Raw genomic sequence first — 21,439 nt, forward strand, 5'->3', positions numbered from 1 at the left:
AGACCAAAATTCGAAAACAGAGTTCGAATTTGGACAGGGAGTTACTTACCGTTCTAAAAGTATTTCCCTTCATAAGTTGGCAAATGCATATTGTTTCGTTTCCGCACTCTAACTTAAGTTTGTCTCATGCAAATATTATGAAGCTCATACACAATGCTAGGAACAAAACCTTGAAAACAGAGTTTGAATTTGGATAGTGAATAACTAACCGTTCTAAAGTTATTTCCTTTCGTAACTTGGAAAATGATTTTGTTTTTTTCCCGCACACTATTTTATGTTTGCCTCATCGACATATTATGAAACTTATAGAATGTTTTGAACGAAAACTCACAGATAGTTTGAATTTGGGTAGTGAGTCACTAACTGTTATAGAGTTATGCCCCTCTATAACTGTTTACTTTGGAAAATTACTTAACGTAGCTTCATTTAAAGTTTGTGAAACTCATACACAATCTTTTCATGTACAGTAGTATAAGCAAGCTTGAGTTGGGGCATGTGTGTCCTCAAACACGTTATTCTTTTATTTATCATATAGTTGGTAAACAAATCGAAAATTTAAAATACTTGATAAGGCACTGAAAATTAAAGTGTTACAAAGAGAAAATTATTTTGTATGAAAATACGGATATTGTGTTCTTAAAATTTGCTGTTCTAAATTTAGGAATATATATACCACATGCAAATTATGATTCCATGCTCGGCTTTGACTATACTTGCTGATTTTCTTGGTTAAATCAGTTCTACAAATTTTGAAGTATTTTGGATTTTAAAATGTTTTAGCCTCGAGCATCACTGAAGACATTAATAGTTGATTTGTGCATTTGGGGCAGTAAATTGGTTCGGTTAATATTATAAACTGATGAAAAGGAAAATAAAATCATAAACAAACCTTCAGTCTATGATACGGTTTATTATAGCCTTTACTAATTTTGAATCTATTCTGTTATTTTCTCGCTGACCTGAAGACCCATTGGTAGCATTGGGCTGTTTTCAGCTCTTTGGTCGGGTTGTTGTCTCTTTGCCAAATTCCCCGTTTCCATTCTCAATTTTTATCAGTTATGCTGTTTCCATAGATGCATTATCATTGTAACTCATTCATCCCTGTGTAAGATGATATGGAAGGATAGGATGATCTTTGATCAGTTTTACACCACATGTGCAAATGACTCTCCTTTGCCAGATATATTGTCGAAGGTTATCAGGAGCACCTGAGATCACCCCCAGTTTTTGGTGGGGTTCGTGTTGCTTAGTCTTTAGTTTTCTATGTTGTGTCATCTGTACTATTATTCGTCTGTTTGTCTTTTTATTTTTGGCCATGGCGTTGTCGGTTTGTTTTCGATCTATGAGTTTGACTGTCCCTCTGGTATCTTTCGTCCCTCTTTTATAAATCTTTGAAGAACGTTTCGTTGTACAACATATAGAATTTGCTGAACATTTGTTATATCGGCTTCTTTTGTCCAAATACAAACATATATATCCCAAATCATTCATGTTTGCTTTTCTTTTCTTTGTGCTTCCACCAAAAGTATTTTTGACAGAAGACAGCATATTCCGATTGGGTTAATTCTGTGCCAATGAATCATTGTTGTTCATACTTTTCATCTAATGCACAAACTTAAAACAATCAACATTTATATTTTTTCAATTTATAATTATTTAATATTTCCGTGCTCGTTTAATAAGATATATGCAGCCTTTTCAGCAATCATCACAGTTGGAGGATGTGTGTTACCAGATGGAAGATTTCTCATCACTGATGCATCAACTACCTTCAAACTTCTTATTCCTTTTACCCTGTCAAATAAAATAAAACAAAATATCTCAATAAAAGTGATACAATTCAGAAATAATGGTGTATTTAAGAAATTTAAAATAGAGGCGAAAGATACCAGAGGGGCATTCAAACTGATAAGTCGAAATAAACTGACAACACCATGGCTAAAAAGAAAAAGACCAACAGACAAACAATAGTACACAAAACAAAACATAGAAAACTAAAGACTGAGCAACAAGAACCCAACCAAAAACTCGGGGTGATCTCAGGTGCTCCGGAAGGGTAAGCAGATCCTGCTCCACACATGGCACCCGTCGTGTTGCTCATCTAAGTACAAACCCGGTATTAAGTCTAATTCGGTAGGTCATATTCGGGAAAAGGGGACTGGATTGTAGTTTCGACATTAGGAACATATCCGGTATCATCTGTGAAACGGATATTCCATAACGGTCAACCAACACGTGATGGAGTCTGTAACACTAACGAAGGGATGATTTCAACTTCACCACTTTGAAACCTTGCTTAATAGCTTTCTTGTGAACAGCAACTCTCTATCAAAGAAATCATGATAGAAAAAAACAAGCCCTGGAATATCGTATCAACTGGGAAATATATACTCCGTACATAGAAATGGAAGGTTCACAATTAGGAAGCTGGAATCATCTCTTTTGTCGTAAAGTTTTGTTTTTAACCGACCCTCATTGTCAATTTCTAGATTCAAGTCGTCATATGAGGCAGACTTAACTGTATCTGTTGTATCATTTATCTCAAGTTCGAAGGGATAGATGCGTTCAACACAGTCACCATTTTTAAAATTATTTAGTGAGAGAACATCATCTATATAGCGGAAAGTAAAATTAAAGGATACTGCTTACTTCTTTTCTTTGTTCATAAGAAGTTCCTGTACGAAGTTATCCTCATATGAAAAAAGGAACAAGTCGGCAAGAAGAGGGGCACAGTTTGTTCCAATGGGAATGCCGATTGTTTGTTGAAAAACACGTCCTCCAAACGTAACAAATATATTGTCAAACAAGAAAGCAAGCAACTTGATATGTCAGTTTCAGAGAATTTTTTGTTTGAATCAGTGTGATTTTTTACAAAGTAGGATTGATCCCTCCCTAAGAAAAGATACTTGAATCTACGTTGGCCATTCTTTTTTATGAAAGAAAGCAGGATCAACTCTTCCAATTTGTTTTTTTAGTTAGTTGTAAAAGTCAACATGTTATCACTTGATTGATGGTTGTTTTGTAAGACGTTTACTGTTTTCGGAGCAACTTCATTTGCTTCTGTACGGCGAGCATGGTTATTAAGCAGATGGCCTGGCAGCCAGAATAATCTAAGTTTACAACTGCATAACCGCACTGTAAAACATGAATGCTGTGCGTGTGAAGAAAGTGCCTACATCAATACCATACACACTGCAGGAGTTTCTGTATCGCAGAAAACATATTTGTAATGAAATTTAGTGTCAATGACATAAATCGGACATGTTAGCACTGCCTCAAAGTATATTTCATCGAACTGATGTTCCATATCCAAAACATACCAGACACAATAACTGAATAACAAAAAATGATAAAATTACATGTACGGCCATTTTGAAATCTTATAAAATTCCATTTAAAATAGGAAGATCTGGTATGATAGCCAATCGCTGCTCACAAGGAAGCTATTAAACCAAGAGTTCCAAATGGTGAAGTTGAAATTATCCCTTCATAAGTTTTACGGACGCCATCACATGTTGATTGACCGTTATGAAATATCCGTTTCTCAAATGATAGCGGATATGTTCCTAATGTCGTAACCACAATCCCGTCCCTATTTTCCCAAATGTGACCTACCGAATTAAACATGAGCAATACGACGGGTGCCAAGTGTGGAGCAGGATCTGCTTACCGTTCCGGAGCACCTGAGATCACCCCGTAGAGTTCGTGTTGCTCAGTCTTTAGTTTTCTATGTTGTGATTTGTGTATCATTGTTTGTCTGTTGGTCTTGCTTTTTTCTTCATGGCGTTGTCAGTTTGTTTTCGACTTATGAGTTTGAATGTCCCTCTGGTATCTTTCACCTCTCTTTTTTCAAGCATCTCTGCTATTAAAAGAAATGCCTCATGATGACCTTTGTATATTAACCGAGATCAGAGAGAGCATGGAAATAATGGTCAATAGACGAAAGCTGACCTTTTAACTGGTACTCTTTTGGAACATTTTGAGTGTATTGACTACTACCTGCAGGACAATACCATTGACAGCAATCCAGGGCGTTAATAATCGAAAGGCATACAAAAAAAAACATATTTTGATTATTCTTCTCTTTTATATAACTTATCAAATCTAATTAAAATTGATAACAGATGTAAAAAAAATTTTTTTCATCCAGAAAACTCCTAAACATCTAAATAGTAAATAAAAATTATAAAAAAGATGGAATAGGATAAAGTGAAATCCTCCCGAACACTGACTTTTAAATTTAAACTAAACTCTAAATAAAAATATGTTCTTAGATCAAATCAGTTCCGCTCCTTCTCTAAAAGTGGAGTCAGTCTTTTTATATAGTCAAAAGTAACAAAACAGTTGTTGATACCTTGCGGGCAGAGTGTAGTATGATTTACATTGACGGAAGTTTCATTAAAATTATTCAAAATATTGACGTCTTGCAAAGATCCATTAACTAGTTGTGTACTGTTACTGTGGATTTGAACTTGTATTTAAAGTTTTGGCTTAAAGTTAGTGTACGATGGTGTCCACTTAATGACTAAGGCGACACTTTATTTATTTGCAGATGTCACATAGCGAATTTGATTTATTTATATACTGTGGATTCATTTATTTTCGTGTGTACCAATTTTTGATTGAGGAAAACTTGCATTTTCGTGGATATTCGGTTTCGTGGTTTTACCAAAATCTGCATACATTCTTATAGAAAATTTGTAATTAGTTGTACATTGGAATTTGTGGTTCCCGGGTAACCACAAAAATAAACGAAAATTGGTATCTAACGAATAATAATGAATCCACAGTACTTCCCAAAGGATGACATGGGACAATTTAAAGAACAGGAGTTGAAATAGTTAAAAGAAAATGCGTTTTAATTTGTATTTTGATGGGTTATTTTTTATTGCTGTCAGTATTGATGGATATTATATCCCTCCCTATTTGTGCACATGTTCAGTAATTGTAGCTTCTGACTGAAGATGTACCGAAAAAAGGCGTATAGTAAGTAATATAATTTAATTATCACAAATCGAAAGGCAAGAGAAAAAGAGAAATACATGATCGTTTTAATGTAAAATGAATACATATTCCGAGTTCTAAAGATTATGATTTTAATTTTCAACATTATTAATCATAATAACTTCAAGTTCATCTTTAGGATCAACACAAAATTTATGACATGAAAATCTGCAACATTTCCGTTCCCCTTTACATTGACTATCTGAATGACATTCGGAGGTTCTTAAAAAGCAATTCCTTGGTTTTGGATCTCCGGGGCAATCACCCCTCTTTGGTTCTGAAAATGAAATAAATGCTTTGTTAGGAATAACGCTAACGATACAAACTAGTTTAAAATACGAACAAAGAAGAGCTACGGTAGATGGATAGGGAAACGCTGATGGGCGATGAAGTCCGAAGATTTTGATTTCATTTTCAGTAAAAACATACACAAGATACGTTTATATTGTCTTTTGCGTTAAGAAGACCAAGAACAATAAGAAAATGAAATTAAATCAATGAAAATAAATTAATAAACAGAATAAAAATTTAAGTAAAGATAATAATAATTTTTACTGATTTACGTTTCTTTACCGGTATTCTACATTCACAAAAGAGGGGATAAGTCATAGAACTTCTTCAATCATTTCATTTTTCATAACATACGACAAATCCTATGGAAACACCTTGAAATAGTTTATATGCCATCGACCTGTTGGGGTGTCCGTCGTAAACCATTACATACGATTTAAAATAGCATTATTGTTCTTAGTTCTTTGTCTCGCTAGCTATACCACCAGGTTTAATCCACCATTTTCTACATAACGAAATTCCTGTACCAACTCAGGAATATGACAGTTGTTTTCCATTTATTTGATGTGTTTGAGCTTTTTATTTTGTCATTTGATAAGGGATTTTTTGATTTGAGTGTTCCTTGGGGTTCGGTATTTTTATTATTCTACTTTTTTCAGTACGCAAGAGAAATCAAAAACATACTACATAACTACCATGTATGGTTAAAAAAATCTCATCACAAATAGCAGGATATCATTGTGTTCACAAAACGCTCGTTTCGTATAAACAAGACTCACCGAAGACGCTCGAGTCAAAACGGAAAGACACCTAACAATTTATATAATTAGCAAAACTAATTTAACAACAAAATTAAGGAAAGGTGTGCCAATTTGGCTATAGTCATTTATCATTTAGTAAAACTTTGATTTTTGAAAGATTTGAAAGTTTTATATAAACATTTAATTTACTAAAAAAACGTGAAAATCAATATCAATTCAGCATATGAGTGTAGACTAATAGGGCTGGTTGTAAAAACTTATCACAAATATGAAACATTTTTACTTACCTAAAATTGGATCCCGGCAACATCGTTGTTGGCAACAAAGTTGATCACCCGGACATTGGGTGTCGTTTCCTAGGTTGCATCTTGAATTACATGGAAGGACTGGAGGGATAGTAGGACATGAACCCTAAAAAACACCCTCAGTTTATAATAAAATAAGAAAAACACTCCTAAAAAATCCAATTTGCACCAATGTCAGTAAACAAACTGGAATATAGTATGTTAAAAGATATATCAACGTAGGCTTATGCAAAATGTAACTAAGAACTCTCGCTTTTACCCTACCTTTACTATATATATATATATAGCATGTGGAGCAGAATTTGCTTAACCTTCCGGAACACCTGAGATCACCCCAAGTTTTTGGTGGGTTTCGTGTTGCTCAATCTTTGGTTTTCTATGTTGTTTTGTGTACTGTTGTTTGTTTCTCTGTCTTGTCTTGGTTTAAAATTATCTGTACACGTATCAAATTATGTAGTAAACAATTGTGCATTCCTGTATCATATACTGCAATGGTGTCCAACATACTATGTTCTGCATCAAAGTGCAATAAATTTCAGTAACATGTATAATATACAAAATCTACTGACCTTTTTACACCTTGGATATGTGCATCCAGCGAAACATTTCACTCCATTGATGATGTCATATATAGAGCTCCGACAAATACCTGGTGGGGACCGAGGACATCCTGGATGTGGTTTACATGGATTGTCCTCTACAAATATTGAGAATAACAGATTTTGATATATGTGTAAGTCTCAATCAACATGTACAAACAGTAGCGATCAAACATCCGGAAATAAACTATCATACATATTTTACTCACAAGAACAATTATTCTCAAAATGCATACCTTTGTGTTGCTTTGTACTCAACTAAAATGTCAAGTTAAATTATTGTTGAGCGAGTACACGTTCAACTTTCTCTGAATACTTTAATAAATTAATATGTTTTCCCTAAAAAATCATGTTATCTTTTGATCCTTGGACACGAGATAATATCACACCTTGTCACGAAAGAAGATATGTTGGCCTACTCTAAATAATCAACTTTATTTTGAGGATGTACATGTACTATGCAAAATGTAATTACGGCAGTATTTATATGTGTCGTTTGGTAATTTTGTAGTTGGTGTAGTTGGTTTGTGTTCTCGTCGACATCTCCTTTATGTACATGCATACAGTATAAATCCATCTACCTAATCAAGAAAAAAAAACTTCAAATTTGGAAAAAAATCTCAGCAAGTATTAAGATACATAAGCAACTCACATCAACAGCTTTTTAAAATGCTAACTTTCTTTAAAATATTAAGATTGTTGATACCTCAATAGATTAGTGTCCACGTGCTTGCTTTATTTTGTATAACTATTTAATCTAGTTGCTTTTAAGACCAGATGTTACTATTCAAATGTTATTTTTTTATTTTCTTGTTTTCTAGGGTTGCTGTTTCGTTAACTCTCATTTTTGTTAAATCCATATTTATAACAAATAGATTAAAAAACTAATCAAATTGTACTCACTAACGCCATTACAAAGTCGCTCACATCGTCTTTTTGTTCTAAACTTGTTCTCGTTGCCGTGTATTCCACCATACATAAACTTTTCACACAACATTGATGTGGGATTGTAAAACCATCTAGGGACAGATGACTGACCTTCTCCAATCAACTTTGGTAATGTACACACTAAAATATCAGACATAGATTAAATTCAATACGGCTAAACATGTCAAATCAATTAGATATCGTATAATTTTACAAACTCCTGCCTTTGGCATTCAAAGCATCTTACCATTATCATGTGTATACAAATGTGCATGCAAAAATATTACCATAGGCATGTGCTTACTGCAAAAAATATATAGCAAGTTTCGTCATCTTCGATATCAGCATGACTGTGCAACTATTAAATGCATACAACGAAGCATACTATAACCATCGTCTTCTGTCATATACAATATCTTTCTATCGGTATTCGTTTCTGTCAACAACATACAATATTCACAAGATTTCATCGTCGGTATAAGCTACGGAACATCATATCATATACATGTAAGCATGGAATAATGTAAAACGTATCTACCAGCGAAATGTGTTTTGGGGAAAATAATATTATAGATTCAATTTATTATATATAACAAGAAGATGTGGTATGATTGCCAACTCTCAACAAGAGACAAAATGACGTATAGCTAATCAACTATAGGTCTTCAACAATTAGTTAGACCCATACCGCATAGTAAGCTATAAAAGGCCCCGAAATGACAATTGTAAAACAATTCAAACAAGAAAACGTATGGCCTAATTTATGTGCAGCATAATAAACGAAAAAACAGCTATGATATACAGCAACAAATGACGACAACTACTAAAATACAGGCTTCTGACTTGGAACAGGTACATACAGAATGTGGCGAGGTTTATGTGCACATAAATATGATATGCCTTATTAGATGTTTACTGCATATTTACACACAGACACAACTTTATCGTTATCTAAACAATAACATACAAATTACCTCGTTTATGACACGCAGTAGCACAACCTCGTCTCGTTTTGAAATTATTATTGTTGCCCTCACAGCCACTATATTTGAACCTTTTACACTGATCAGTTTGTACGTCATAATGATATCTTTTTATCCGTGCATGACATGAACCAACAACTTTTGGTAGGTCGCAGATATTAATACTCGATATAACACCAATTTTCTGCAATAATATAAGTATCATGTCAAATTGCATTACATATAAATGGTTCATAGCCGTATCGTAACTAATAATGATCATGTGTTTGTCAATTTCTATTTTGGAGTTTGAAGAATTCCTTATTCCTTATTCCGAACGTTTTCTCACTTAAACTTCACGTTATTGTATGTATCACTAGTAAATGAATGTTAGTCTCAAACGGTCATTTTCATTTAAACATCGTCTCATAAGTCTTAAACTAGAAACGTTTAGTCTTGTTAAGAGTTTGATTTATTGTTCAGATATGTTCAGTAAATATTCAGCTGAACAGTTCTAAATTTACCACAGTGAATAAATTTGAAAACTAACTGAAAGACTGAACATGACTTAATAATTATATTGATGTCTTTTAAGAGGTGTTTGGATAAAAATCACTTACAGTTCAAAATTAGTTTACCAGTGTAACTACTTGGTATGTTGTATTTGTTGCGATCAATAATATAAAGTAGCATTCCGCAAGGTCGTTCATTTCTTAGAATATTGATGACGTCTTTACACTGAATCTGTTGGATGTAATTGATTTATACTATAGTCTGAAAGAAGCTGATTTTTTTATCATTTATTGGTTGTTACTGGCTTTTATCTAGCTTTCAGTACTTTGTGTCTTTTTCTGTCTTTATATAAGTTTGTTTTGTCCGAATTGTTGAGTCAAGCCGTTTCAAACGGACTTTGTCATTTTGTCTATGTGTTGTACAATTAAACCACTGTTCAATTTTAGTAGAGGGTCACCAACAAACAACTTTAAACAGGCTTATTCAGAAGTTATAGTTACGATATTGTTGTCAGTTCATTAAAGATGGCATATTTCGTTATTAATATTGATTCACTCATAGGGTCTTTGCATCGGAAATTAACATATTTATTCTAAAACCAGTTGTTGGCATGATACGGGTTATGTTCTTCTCATATATGTTATGATGGTATGATACTAAAACCCTACCTGGAGGGATATTGCTTGATTTTCATATGATGAAGACATAATCTTTCAATCAGTTTAATTGAGGTCTGGAGTTGGCATGTCAGTAACTGCTTGTATCCTTTGTTGATTGTATCATTATCATTTTGCTTAGTTTTTTTTTATTACCTAGTCTGACATCGGACTCGGACTTCTTTTAAACTGAGTTTTACTGTGTGTTTGTTTATTCTACATTTGCTAGAGGTACAGGGGGAGGGTTGAGATCTCACAAAACATGTTTAACCTTGCCGCATTTTTTCGCCTGACCCAAGTCAGGAGCCTCTGGCCTTTGTTAGTCTTGTATGTTTGTAAATTTTATTTTCTTTATATGTTTTAAAGTTTGGTGTGGCGTCCATTTTCATTGAACTAGTTAACATTTTTGTTTAGGAGCCAGCTGAAGCACGCCTCCGGGTGCGAGATTTTCTCGCTGTGTTGAAGACCCATTGGTGGACTTCGGCTGTTTTCTGCTCTTATGTCGGGTTGTTGTCTCTTTGACACATTCCCTATTTCCATTCTCAATTTTAACCCTGCTAAAATAATATGCGCCTGTTATGACTTTGTAATTAAGTATCATATTTTGTTTTAGTTTATTGATTTGTCAATAATTAAGCTGATGATTTAGTCGGATGAACTGTTTTTCATTTTATCATGATAGGGCCTTTCATACCTAACTATACGGTTTGTGTTTGCTCATTGTTGAAGACCTATAGTTCTTTGAATTTGTTGCAATTGGACTCATAGTTCATTCAATGGCTATCATATCGCATCATTCGATTGTATTGTGTTTTATTTGTATTCCTTAATTTAAAATTCTTACCTCAATTATTCTTTATAAAAATAAGGAGAGGATTGACAGTGAGACTATCCACACGAATAACGTGGTTATAAGCATTTATAGCTCACCGTTATCGATATATTTGTAACATGTGCTTTTAGATTTCTCTGTGTCAATTTTTTGATCGCAAATTGGAATGATCTCAACAAATTTAACAAATTCTATTCCTGGTAGATACTATAACGTAACCTGTGTCCACTACTTCACAGATAAGTTAACGATTCAAGTCCATTACTTTTGATGATGCAAACCTTAATCATGTATTCTAAATTATTTGTATAAAGTGACAAAAAAAAGTATTCACATTCAAGTCAGAATAAATTTATCATGCAGGTGATTTAACTTGAATACTTATCCTCACAAAATTCAATCTGAAGGAATACATTTTTAATGTCAGTTTTGAAATTAACATTTGTCTTGATTTCTGCTATTTCCTGATAATTTTTTGTTTAAAAAAATGTATAAAAATCTTATAAACTATTACTTCCAGTTACATGTTTATTCTCTTGTCTATATTTCTTTTATTTCCCTATAGGTTTATCTTTAATATATCCAACTTAAGTAAACATTACATTATCGTCAAAGAAGTACATCCCATATAATCTCAATTCAATGTTGTGAATGTGAAAATCAAATTTCAAAAAAACTTACCATAGCGAGGAAAATAGAAATCAGTTGAAGTCTTGATTGCATCCTGCATAGATAAAAAACAATATCCATCCATTAGTAATCATAATATATACACCATCAAATGACATAATATGTTAATTATACTGATTATTTACAGGTTAGCTCATTAGCAACATATGCAGTTTTGAATAATTTGTATTGATATATGTCGTTGATTATCTTCTGTATACGTGCATTCATTGTTTTTCTTTAAACATTCATTCATAGTTTTTTCTTTATATAAATATACATTGTTTATTATGACACCAGCAGTTACATACTACAATTGTTTTTTTTTTATTAGAAATATATAATCCAGATATAGACTACTTAGTAAATCACCGGTGTTTTTTTTTATTTGTCACATCAATGTAAAGGAAGAACGATTTAGAAGGCAAACATCTAGGAATTATGATGACATCTTTTTCTCGTAAAAATTAGTCAGTCCGAAATGAGAATCGATAAGGCGTTTAACGTTGACAAAATAATTTTTTTTTTGAATTGTTTTTGATATAAGACAGGGATTTGAGGCACAATTTTTACGACGGTTGCGTGTTTTCATAGACTAAACACTTTTAAATTTCAGGACCTGATTTATTCCAAACTATCAAATGATTTCTTTATAAATGTTTTTTAGTTATAAAAAACACAATGTTATGGACAAAAAATATAGGTCACGTTTGAATTTGACATTATTCTTTTACCGTTCGTGGTGATCATGGTTTAATTTTGAGTTTCTAGATGATAATAATAGTACTACTTGACAAAATCTGATTGGGTTTGATGACGAAAGGCCATGTTCAGTGCTACTGTTTAAGAGTAACTCCCCATTATATTATCCATAGAAAGGTTCATGATCACTGAAATACCACCTGGCAGGATCTTTTACAATTCAATATTGATGCGATTAAAAGTTTTTCTTAAAAGATAAATCCAAATAAAGGTCACTTTACCACAGATTTCAACGTCAAAATAGTTGCAGTGATTGTCATCGGCCAGTACTATTTTTATTCAATACACTTTTATCTAAGTACACCTAGGGTAACTTTACATTGCTATTTTTTTTATAATGATCTGATGTTTTCGATACAAATATTATTATTGGCCATCCAAAATTGACAAATAAGGAGGCCGTACGAAAGTGTTATTGTCTTTATAATGTAGTTTTACAGTATCCATAAATGCAAATAAAGCTTATTGTTCGAATTTAGAGCAATTATTTCAATGTTGATTATGAAATAGAAATGTGGGATAAAAAGTACACTAGGACACAATAGTTAATAAACGTTACATCCGAGATGTTCGTGAGACAACGACACCGCAAATTGAAAAATAACCAAAAACAAACAAAAAGGCGAAAAATATAAAAGTTGTGAAACAAGTATTGTAATGGCGAAAAGGATGGCGAAAAAGAAAGTTGTACTAGGCGAAACCCTGGATCATAACACTATATCCTAGACAACGGAATAACAATAAAGACATGAACGGAACTTTCCTGTGACAATATATTATGGATGCATAAGAAAAACAACTTTTCATAGCTAATATTTACCACCGCCTCTTTCTTGTTTTTGTTTTAATGTTGAAGTTCACATTAAGCAGGATACATCCGAACAGAAACTAAATGTTTTATTCAATAAGTGAACAATGCGCAAAACTAAAAAAAAATACCTTTGAAAACATACATACGAGATTCAGTGAATCTTATGAATTAGCATAAAACGAATCAAACATATTTAATAATATATAAACGATAGGTATGCCATTGACGTACCATTTATTACTTTACTGAATATTCACTTGCTATTCAATATGCTGCTCATTTATGTTTTCTTTTAATATTGGTTTGTTAACTCCCTTTCATCACCAGGAAAATGGAAACCTGCATTTTAATATACGAAAGTTGGATGGTAACCACTTATAATCTGATTGAGTCAATTGTTAATTAACGTACAGTGTATTCTGTAATATTATTTGCATCCTATCCCCAAGATATAATTAATATGCATCACATTAAGTTTATCAAATTGAATGCACTTGTCACGTTCCGTTCTCATGGTAAGTTTCTTAAAGACAATGATGAAAATTTAAAGGAATCTCTTTCTGTCGCCTTTTAGTTATTTTCAAATATAACACACATCTCATTCTGCCGCCTTTCAATGGTATTCAGAGATGCTTACACACCTTTGACTCTGTTGCATATCAGTTTTATTCATTGCTTACAAAATTTGATTCATGAACTTATCGATGATCTCTTTGTCTTGGTGAAAAACGTAGATACTCAATACTGTTTTAATCAAATGTTAATGCAAAAATATTCTACTTAACTTTTATAAATTGATCTCTAAGCACCATTCGTCTTCCCGATTAACGGACTTTTCTCTTATGAAACCATACGAAAAAGAAGATGAACGGACAAAGACATAGATTAACACAAAGGGAAATAACTCTTTAAAAAGAGTTGAACGTTTTAATCACATGCTTTAAGTTAAAAAAATAAATCAATCTTCTCAATAATCAATATAAGTGTTTGTCAAAATGTCATATATCTAATGCATTTTTTGAAATTCAAAACCTGATTTATTTCAAACTATCAATGATTTCTTGACAAATAAGTTTAGTTTTAGAATACAATGTCATGAACATACAATACAGATCAAGTTCCAGTTGGACATATTTTTTTTCATTTACCATTCGGGATGGTCATGGTTTGTTTTTTGTGTTTCTAGATGATGATAATAGTACCACTTGACAAAATCTAATTAGGTTTCAGGATGAAATGACAAGTTCATTGCTAACGTTTAAGAGTAATGCCCCATTATATTATCTATAAAAAGGTTAATGATTACTAAAATACCACTTGTCAGGATCTTTTACAATTAAATGATAATGGGACGGATCAAAAACTGTAAGAAAAGTATGATTTCGACCAATTTGACATGTACCGAACAAGAGTGTTGCCCTTTAATTTGTTTTGAATTGGTAGATAATTATAAAGGTTTCACTTGACAAAAATATTTTGAAATTTGAACACAGTATCGGGGACCATGATAAACTGGCCATAATTAATTTTGACAGTGGATATTATGCTGCGGTGAGGGTATCTTTTATAGTTCTCGTTTATAATTTTACAATCAACTTTTCCATCATTGATGAAAGTTTGTCTTAAAAGGTCAGCCTAAAAGAAGAAAATTATCCACAGATCCGAACGTCAAGGTAAACATTTGCAGTGATCGCCATTTTTTTTAATTAATCCAATTTTAGCTAAGTACGCCTTGGGTAACTTTATAATGTACAAAGATAGGAGTATTTCTTTTTTATAGAGATCTGATGTTTTCGATACAAATATACTTATTGGCAATCCAATATCTACAAAAAGGGGCAGTGCAGGCCGTACGGTGACCTATAATTGTTAATTGCTGTGTCATTTGGTATCTTGTGGATAGTTGTCTCATTGGCAATCATACAACATCTTATTTTTATTAGAAAGTATTATTGCCATTTCAATATTATACTACAGTATCCATAACGGGTGAAACACACTAACGGGGACATTTACAATTAGTCTTTGTTATGTAAGCTCTACAGCTAACTTTAATACATTTGGATGCCAGTTTTCTGTTTTCAGTATTTGACAATGAATGTTTTAATTTAATTCAAAATTTTACGATTTTATCTTGAATAGTTTTTGAACACCAGTGAGATAAGTGGTCCAAAAATGGTCAAATAAAATACAGTTATATAAATGATATGATACATACAGAATATTTTAGAAATTTTCAAAGTAGTAAAAAATATTTTTCAAAAAAGTGTAGTGTCCGTAAGCAGCTTATTATTCTCCTAGAAAGAATAGCTACTGTAAACAATAAGCTACTTTTCTTTATAGATTTGACACTTAACAATAACAAAATTTAGCACATTCTTATTAGAATTTAGTCAGAATAAATGAAAATATGGTAACGGACACTACAAAAATGATGTCCGTAACCATGATATTATCAATATTTTTATTTCATCAAAATATACTTAATTTCTAGGTTCTATGATGTCTTCTTTGCTGCACCATCATTGTCTTTTGATTGAAAATTAAAAAAAAAAAAATGAAAACAGATAACTGTAAAATTATTTGAGCTGATAGTAATCCTTGACATACTAATTTGAAACCAGAAAATCTTATTGCAAAACCCCCCTTTTGGTATCATTTTGTCATAAACTCAAAAAATGAGTTCTTTTGTAATGTAAGGTTAAGGAATTTCATCTTAATGATTTATTTTAAGGTTTATATATCTTCAGATTATTTTTGTAGTGTCTGTAACCCAGGGATTTTTTTATTTCTGAGTCAAAAAATTTAATATCTTTTTCATTTTTCAAAATCTCTTGTTTTTTTTCTTCCTCCAATTGATTTATACCATGTATACTAGCATGTAGATTTGTCAAAGATCTGTACTTGACATTATTATATGACATTCTATAAAATACACTAAAAAGTTAATTTAAAGAACTCAAGTATATTTGAAGGTAAAGTATGCTTTATTTTTGTTTTATTTACAATTCTGGTATTGTCTAATGATAGAAAAAACATTTATTTCATGAAGTTCTGTAGAAATGACTACCCTTTAATCCACAAAAAAAGTATGTTACTTTTAGAAAAGTGTTGGAAAAAGTAGCCAGTGTGTAGTGTCCGTAACCATCATCATTTCTTTTTTTCTGATTAACAAATGTAATTCAGAGGATTTTCCTTTTAGAAATATATTTGTTTATCATTCCTTTAAGTGCATAGCACCTACTTTGTGTAGATATGTCTTAGGTTTTACATCAGATTTGAAATGATAAACTTGGTCCCATTAATGTCAACATGTCATGTATGTTTACTTGTTAATAACTTTTATTACATATATTTATTTACAATCATGGGTCATTCTGTTGTTAAAAAATGTAAACAATAAAAAGAAAATACACACACTTTATATGTTACACATGAAAAATTATTCATATTGAGTAAATTATGAACATAAGATCAATGTAGTGTCCGTAACTCAATTGACTACTGAGTTTATTTTAGATACCATTTATGTAAGGAATACATTTTCTGCTGTAATTTATATTCCCATGAATAGAAGGTCAACTCTTAATGATTTTGATGGTCTACATGTATATAATCTTTCATTTTAAGAGAGGTGCTGTTTTACAATAATCCTTGTTTACTTATTGAGAAAGGGGGTATAATTTTGTAGAATGCTGAAGTTAAACTTTATTCCTGTGATTTATTTTGGTTTGTGTTTTGTTAATAAATTGCATTTGGATTATAATTATGGAAGAAGACTTGGGATAGTTCATTAAAGACATAAATTTTAAGAGGTTAATTTTACAAGTAGTGTCTGTAACCAACACTTACCTTAACCCATACCAAATAGAAAATAAAACACTTCTCATTGTTTTTTCCACTAATAAAATGAGTTTTACAAATTTCAAGCAATACTTATTCAAGATCACAATTTTTTTTCTATTGTGTTGACCTTTATTTTTGACCTCAAACGCAACCTTACTGTTCCCTTTATTGTGTTTTATCCGATAAATATAAATAAAGACTATTGTTAGAAATTAGTGTAACTATTAAAATATTGGTTATGAAATAGAGATGTGGGATAAATGTACAACTAGACTTACTTATTTATGATATAGTACACCAGAGAGGTACGTGAGACAATGACACTGCAAATTGAAAAATACAAAACGGCGAAAAATATTAAAGTAGGTAAAGAAATATTATTTTGGGGAAAGGTGTGGCGAAAAGGAAAGTTGACCCAGGGAATAAATTAGTATGCATCATAGTACTGTCTCCTGAACAACTGAATAACAATAAAAACATGGATGGCTCTATCATATGACAATATTTTATGAATGGATAAGAAAAGAAACTTTTCATAACTCATATTTATCACTGCTTCTTTCTTATTTTTTCTGTCTTAATGTTGACGTTGTTATTAAGCGGAATAGATGCAAAGAGGGACTAAATCTTTTCATTCAACAAGTCAACAATACACATCCCTATATAGAACTACTGTTAAAAGCATACTTCTATCACATTTCTTGGCAATACTTGGCAAGGAAAGACGTCCAACTCAACAGGTTTGTCTAGCAAGCCAAGGATATTCAACGATATCTTGTTCCCCATTATTTGGTCTATTTTGAATCGAGCGTCACTGGTGAGTCTTTTATAGAAAATAAGAGCGTCTGGCGTACACAATTTCAATACCGGTATATAAGATGGGTTTATTTTATCCATAACACTCGACTAAAAGCATTATCTGCAGCCAGGGTTTCAGAAATATCATGATTAAATGTGTATGAATCTCAAGATTTCAGAAATTTTGATGTTACATTCATTTTGCTGTCTATACACGATAAGAAAGTAAACGGATTCAGTGAATCTTATGAATTAGCATTAAACGAATAAAACATATTTGTATAGAAGACAAACGATAGGTATGTCATTGACGTAAACATCATAACTTAATTGAGTAGGCACTTGCTATTAATGTATGTTCTCTTTTAATACTGGTTTTTAAATCGCTTTAAACTTCAGGGAAATGGAAATCTGTTTGATACTAACCACTGATCAACTAATTGAGTTAAATGTAAGTTAACAGACAGTTTATTCTGTCATATTATGAAATTATAAAGAATTTTATATTCTATCCCCAGGTTATAATTTATATGCGTCACATCAAGTTTATCAGTGATCTTGGCACGTTCAATTAATTCGTATGATAAGTATTTTAAAAGACTGTGATGTAAACTTGAAGGTGTCTCCTTCTGTCGTCTTTTAATTGTTTTCGAAGATAACACACATCTGACTCTGTCGCCTTTCAATGCTATTCAGAGATGATTATGCACTTTTAAACTTGTCGCCTTTCACTTTTATTCATAGATTACAAAATTTGATTCTTGAACTTATCAATGATATATTTGATTTGCAAAATCACCTAGCTACATACTCAATATCTTTTCGTAAACAATGTGAATGCAAGAAAATCTGCCACATAATTTTTATAAATTATTCTCAAAGCACCCGTTGCCTTTTCGATCAAAGGACTTTTTTACTTATGCAACCATACAAACGAAAAAGGATGAACGGACAATATCATCGATAAACCGAATAAGACATGTGAATAAGCTACCTTACAGAGTGGTATAACTATAATTTAAAGAAAAGTAAACAGTTATATATAGTGAAAGTGGTAATTGTTTATTTTTTTTTTATTAACTTGATGAAATTACTTTCTTAATTTAACTTAATATTAGTGAGTACTCAATTATTGATAACCTTATAATCCATATAGTATAATTGTATTGCATAGCCGTGTATGCATTTCGAGCTCTAGAACAGGCTACCTGACTTACGATATACTGCTATATACAATATATTGACATACACTTTTTGGTCAATTATTGATAGTGAGGAAATGATTAATACCAAACTTCGACTAGTTGGAGTATTTCAAAAGGAGTTTGCTGCACAAAATTTTACTTTTTTAAATAGAACAAGACATTCACAATAACATATGTTTTTTTTTCTCTATCTAATTTATTAGAATAGTATTAATATTTACTTCACAAAAAAGTAAATCCCAGAGGTATAAATAAAAAAAAAAGAAAATGTGATATAATTGCCAATGAGACAACTCTCCACCAGAGATCAAATGACACAGAAGTAAACAATTATAGGTCACCGTACTTCAACAATGAGCAAAACACATACTGCATAGTCAGCTATAAAAGGCCCCGAAATGAAAAACGTAGAACAATAAAAACGAGAAAACTAACGACCTCAATTATGTGAAAAAAAACAATATGAACGAAATACAAAGATAATATACAGCAACAAACGACAACCACTGAATTACAGGATCCAGTCTTGGGACAGAAACATACAGAATGCGGCGGGGTAAAACATGTAAGCGCCCCCCCCCCCCCCCTAACCTGGGACAGCGGTGCAACAGTACAACATATGAACAAACTTTAAATATCAGTTGATAAGGGCTTAACTCATCAGATCACAAAAACACAGACAGGACGTGGCAGGGTATTTATAGATGCCGACAAGAAATAAACATTAAGTACATATTTGAGAGTATTTGAAGTTACTGACAGCTAGTTCAAAGCCAATGACAACTAATAAAATAATAATGTATCTAAGACCTATCAATCAGCACACATCTGACATATACATTTAAAGTTGTGATAGTGAAAATCAAAATTGTAACGCACTTACGATAGCCAGAAACACGGAAATCAGCTGAAGTATTGATAGAATCCAGCATAAAAAAACAATATGTTGCCATTATTAATCATAATATATACACTATCCAATGACATATTATGCTAATTATACTGATTATTTATAGGTAACATTATTATAAAGATGCGCAGTTTTGAATGATTTGTATTGATAAAGGCATGTGTGGTTAATAATCTTCTTTATACGTACATTCATTGTTTTCTTAATACATTCATGCATTGTTATTTTTATACATACTTTTCTTTAAACATACATTAATTGTTTTTATGACACCAGAGGTTACATACAAATCTATTAAAGGTATGCACTTCTTAGTAAATTTCCGTTTGATGTCATCTGGTGATTTTTTTATAGGTCGCATACATGTAAAGGAAGAAATATTTTCAAGGAAAACGTCTCGGAATTAAAATGGTTTTGAATATCTATCTTGTTCTCATCAAAATTAGTTCGAAATATTAATCGTTTCAAAAATTGACATTTTTGTTGATTGTTGATATTATTCAGGAAATTGAGCAAGAATTTACGATGGTTGTGTGTTTTCATACAACACACGCTTTGAAATTAAAAACCTGATTTATTCCAAACTATCAATTTATTACTTGACAAATATGTTCAGTTATAGCATAACATGTCATGGACATGCAATACAGATCAAGTTCGAGTTTGATATTATTTTCATTTACCATTCCGGATGGTCATGGTTTGTTTTTGTGTTTCTAAATGATAATAATAGTCAACTTGAAAACAATCTAATTCGGTTTGATGATGAAAGACCAAGTTCACTGCTGACGTTTAACAGTAATGCCCCATTATATTATCTATAAAAAGGCTTATAATTACTGAAATACCAATTGGCAGGATCTTTTGCAATTAAATAATGATGTGATGGACCAAAAACTAAAAGAAAAGTATGATTTCGACCTAATTGACATCTATCGAACAAGAGTGTTTCCCCTTAATTTGTTTTGAATTGGTGGATAATTATAAATGTTTCACTTGACAAAAATATTTTGAAATTTGAACACAGTATCGGGAAGATAGGAGTATTGTTTTTTATAGTGATCTGATGTATTCGATACAAATATACTTATGGCAATCCAATATCCACAAAAAGGGGGCAGTGAGACCGTACGGTGACCTATGTTAATTTCTGTGTCATTTGGTCTCTTGTGCAGAGTTGTCTCATTGCAAATCATACATCTTCTTATTTTTATAGTAAGAAAGTATTATTGCCATTATAATGTAATTTTACAGTTTCCATGAATATAAATAAAGATTATTGTTAGAATTTAGTGTAACTATTAAAATATTGATAATGAAATAGAAATGTGAGACAAATGTACACCTAGACTTACTAATCAATGTAATAGTACACCCAAGAGGTACATTAGACAATGACACTGCAAATTGAAAAGTATAAAAGTAGCGAAGGAATTATTATTTTGGTGAAAGGGGTGGCAAACAGGAAAGTTGACCGAGGGAATAAATTAATATGGATCACAGTACTATCTACTGAACAATGGAATAAAAATGAAAACATGGGTGGCTCTATCCTATGACAATATATTATGGATACACAAGACAAGCA

General features: G+C 31.7%; 1 protein-coding gene across 1 annotated transcript in view; it reads right to left on the reverse strand.

Annotated features, from left to right (window-relative positions):
- Window positions 1–21,439, reverse strand: part of LOC127721643 (carboxypeptidase inhibitor SmCI-like) — a 90,459-nt gene that overhangs the window by 64,652 nt on the left and 4,368 nt on the right. The window contains exons 3-7 of the mRNA XM_052228417.1: window positions 11,532–11,574; window positions 8,862–9,054; window positions 7,864–8,028; window positions 6,931–7,058; window positions 6,344–6,467 (exon numbers count right to left, since the gene is read on the reverse strand). Coding sequence (XP_052084377.1) covers window positions 6,344–6,467; window positions 6,931–7,058; window positions 7,864–8,028; window positions 8,862–9,054; window positions 11,532–11,573 — 652 coding nt within the window. The 5' untranslated portion in view covers window position 11,574. The remainder of the gene's footprint in view (window positions 1–6,343; window positions 6,468–6,930; window positions 7,059–7,863; window positions 8,029–8,861; window positions 9,055–11,531; window positions 11,575–21,439) is intronic.

This window comes from Mytilus californianus, unplaced genomic scaffold (genome assembly GCF_021869535.1).
Source record: "Mytilus californianus isolate M0D057914Y unplaced genomic scaffold, xbMytCali1.0.p SCAF_12, whole genome shotgun sequence".
NCBI classification, from domain to species: Eukaryota; Metazoa; Mollusca; class Bivalvia; order Mytilida; family Mytilidae; genus Mytilus; species Mytilus californianus.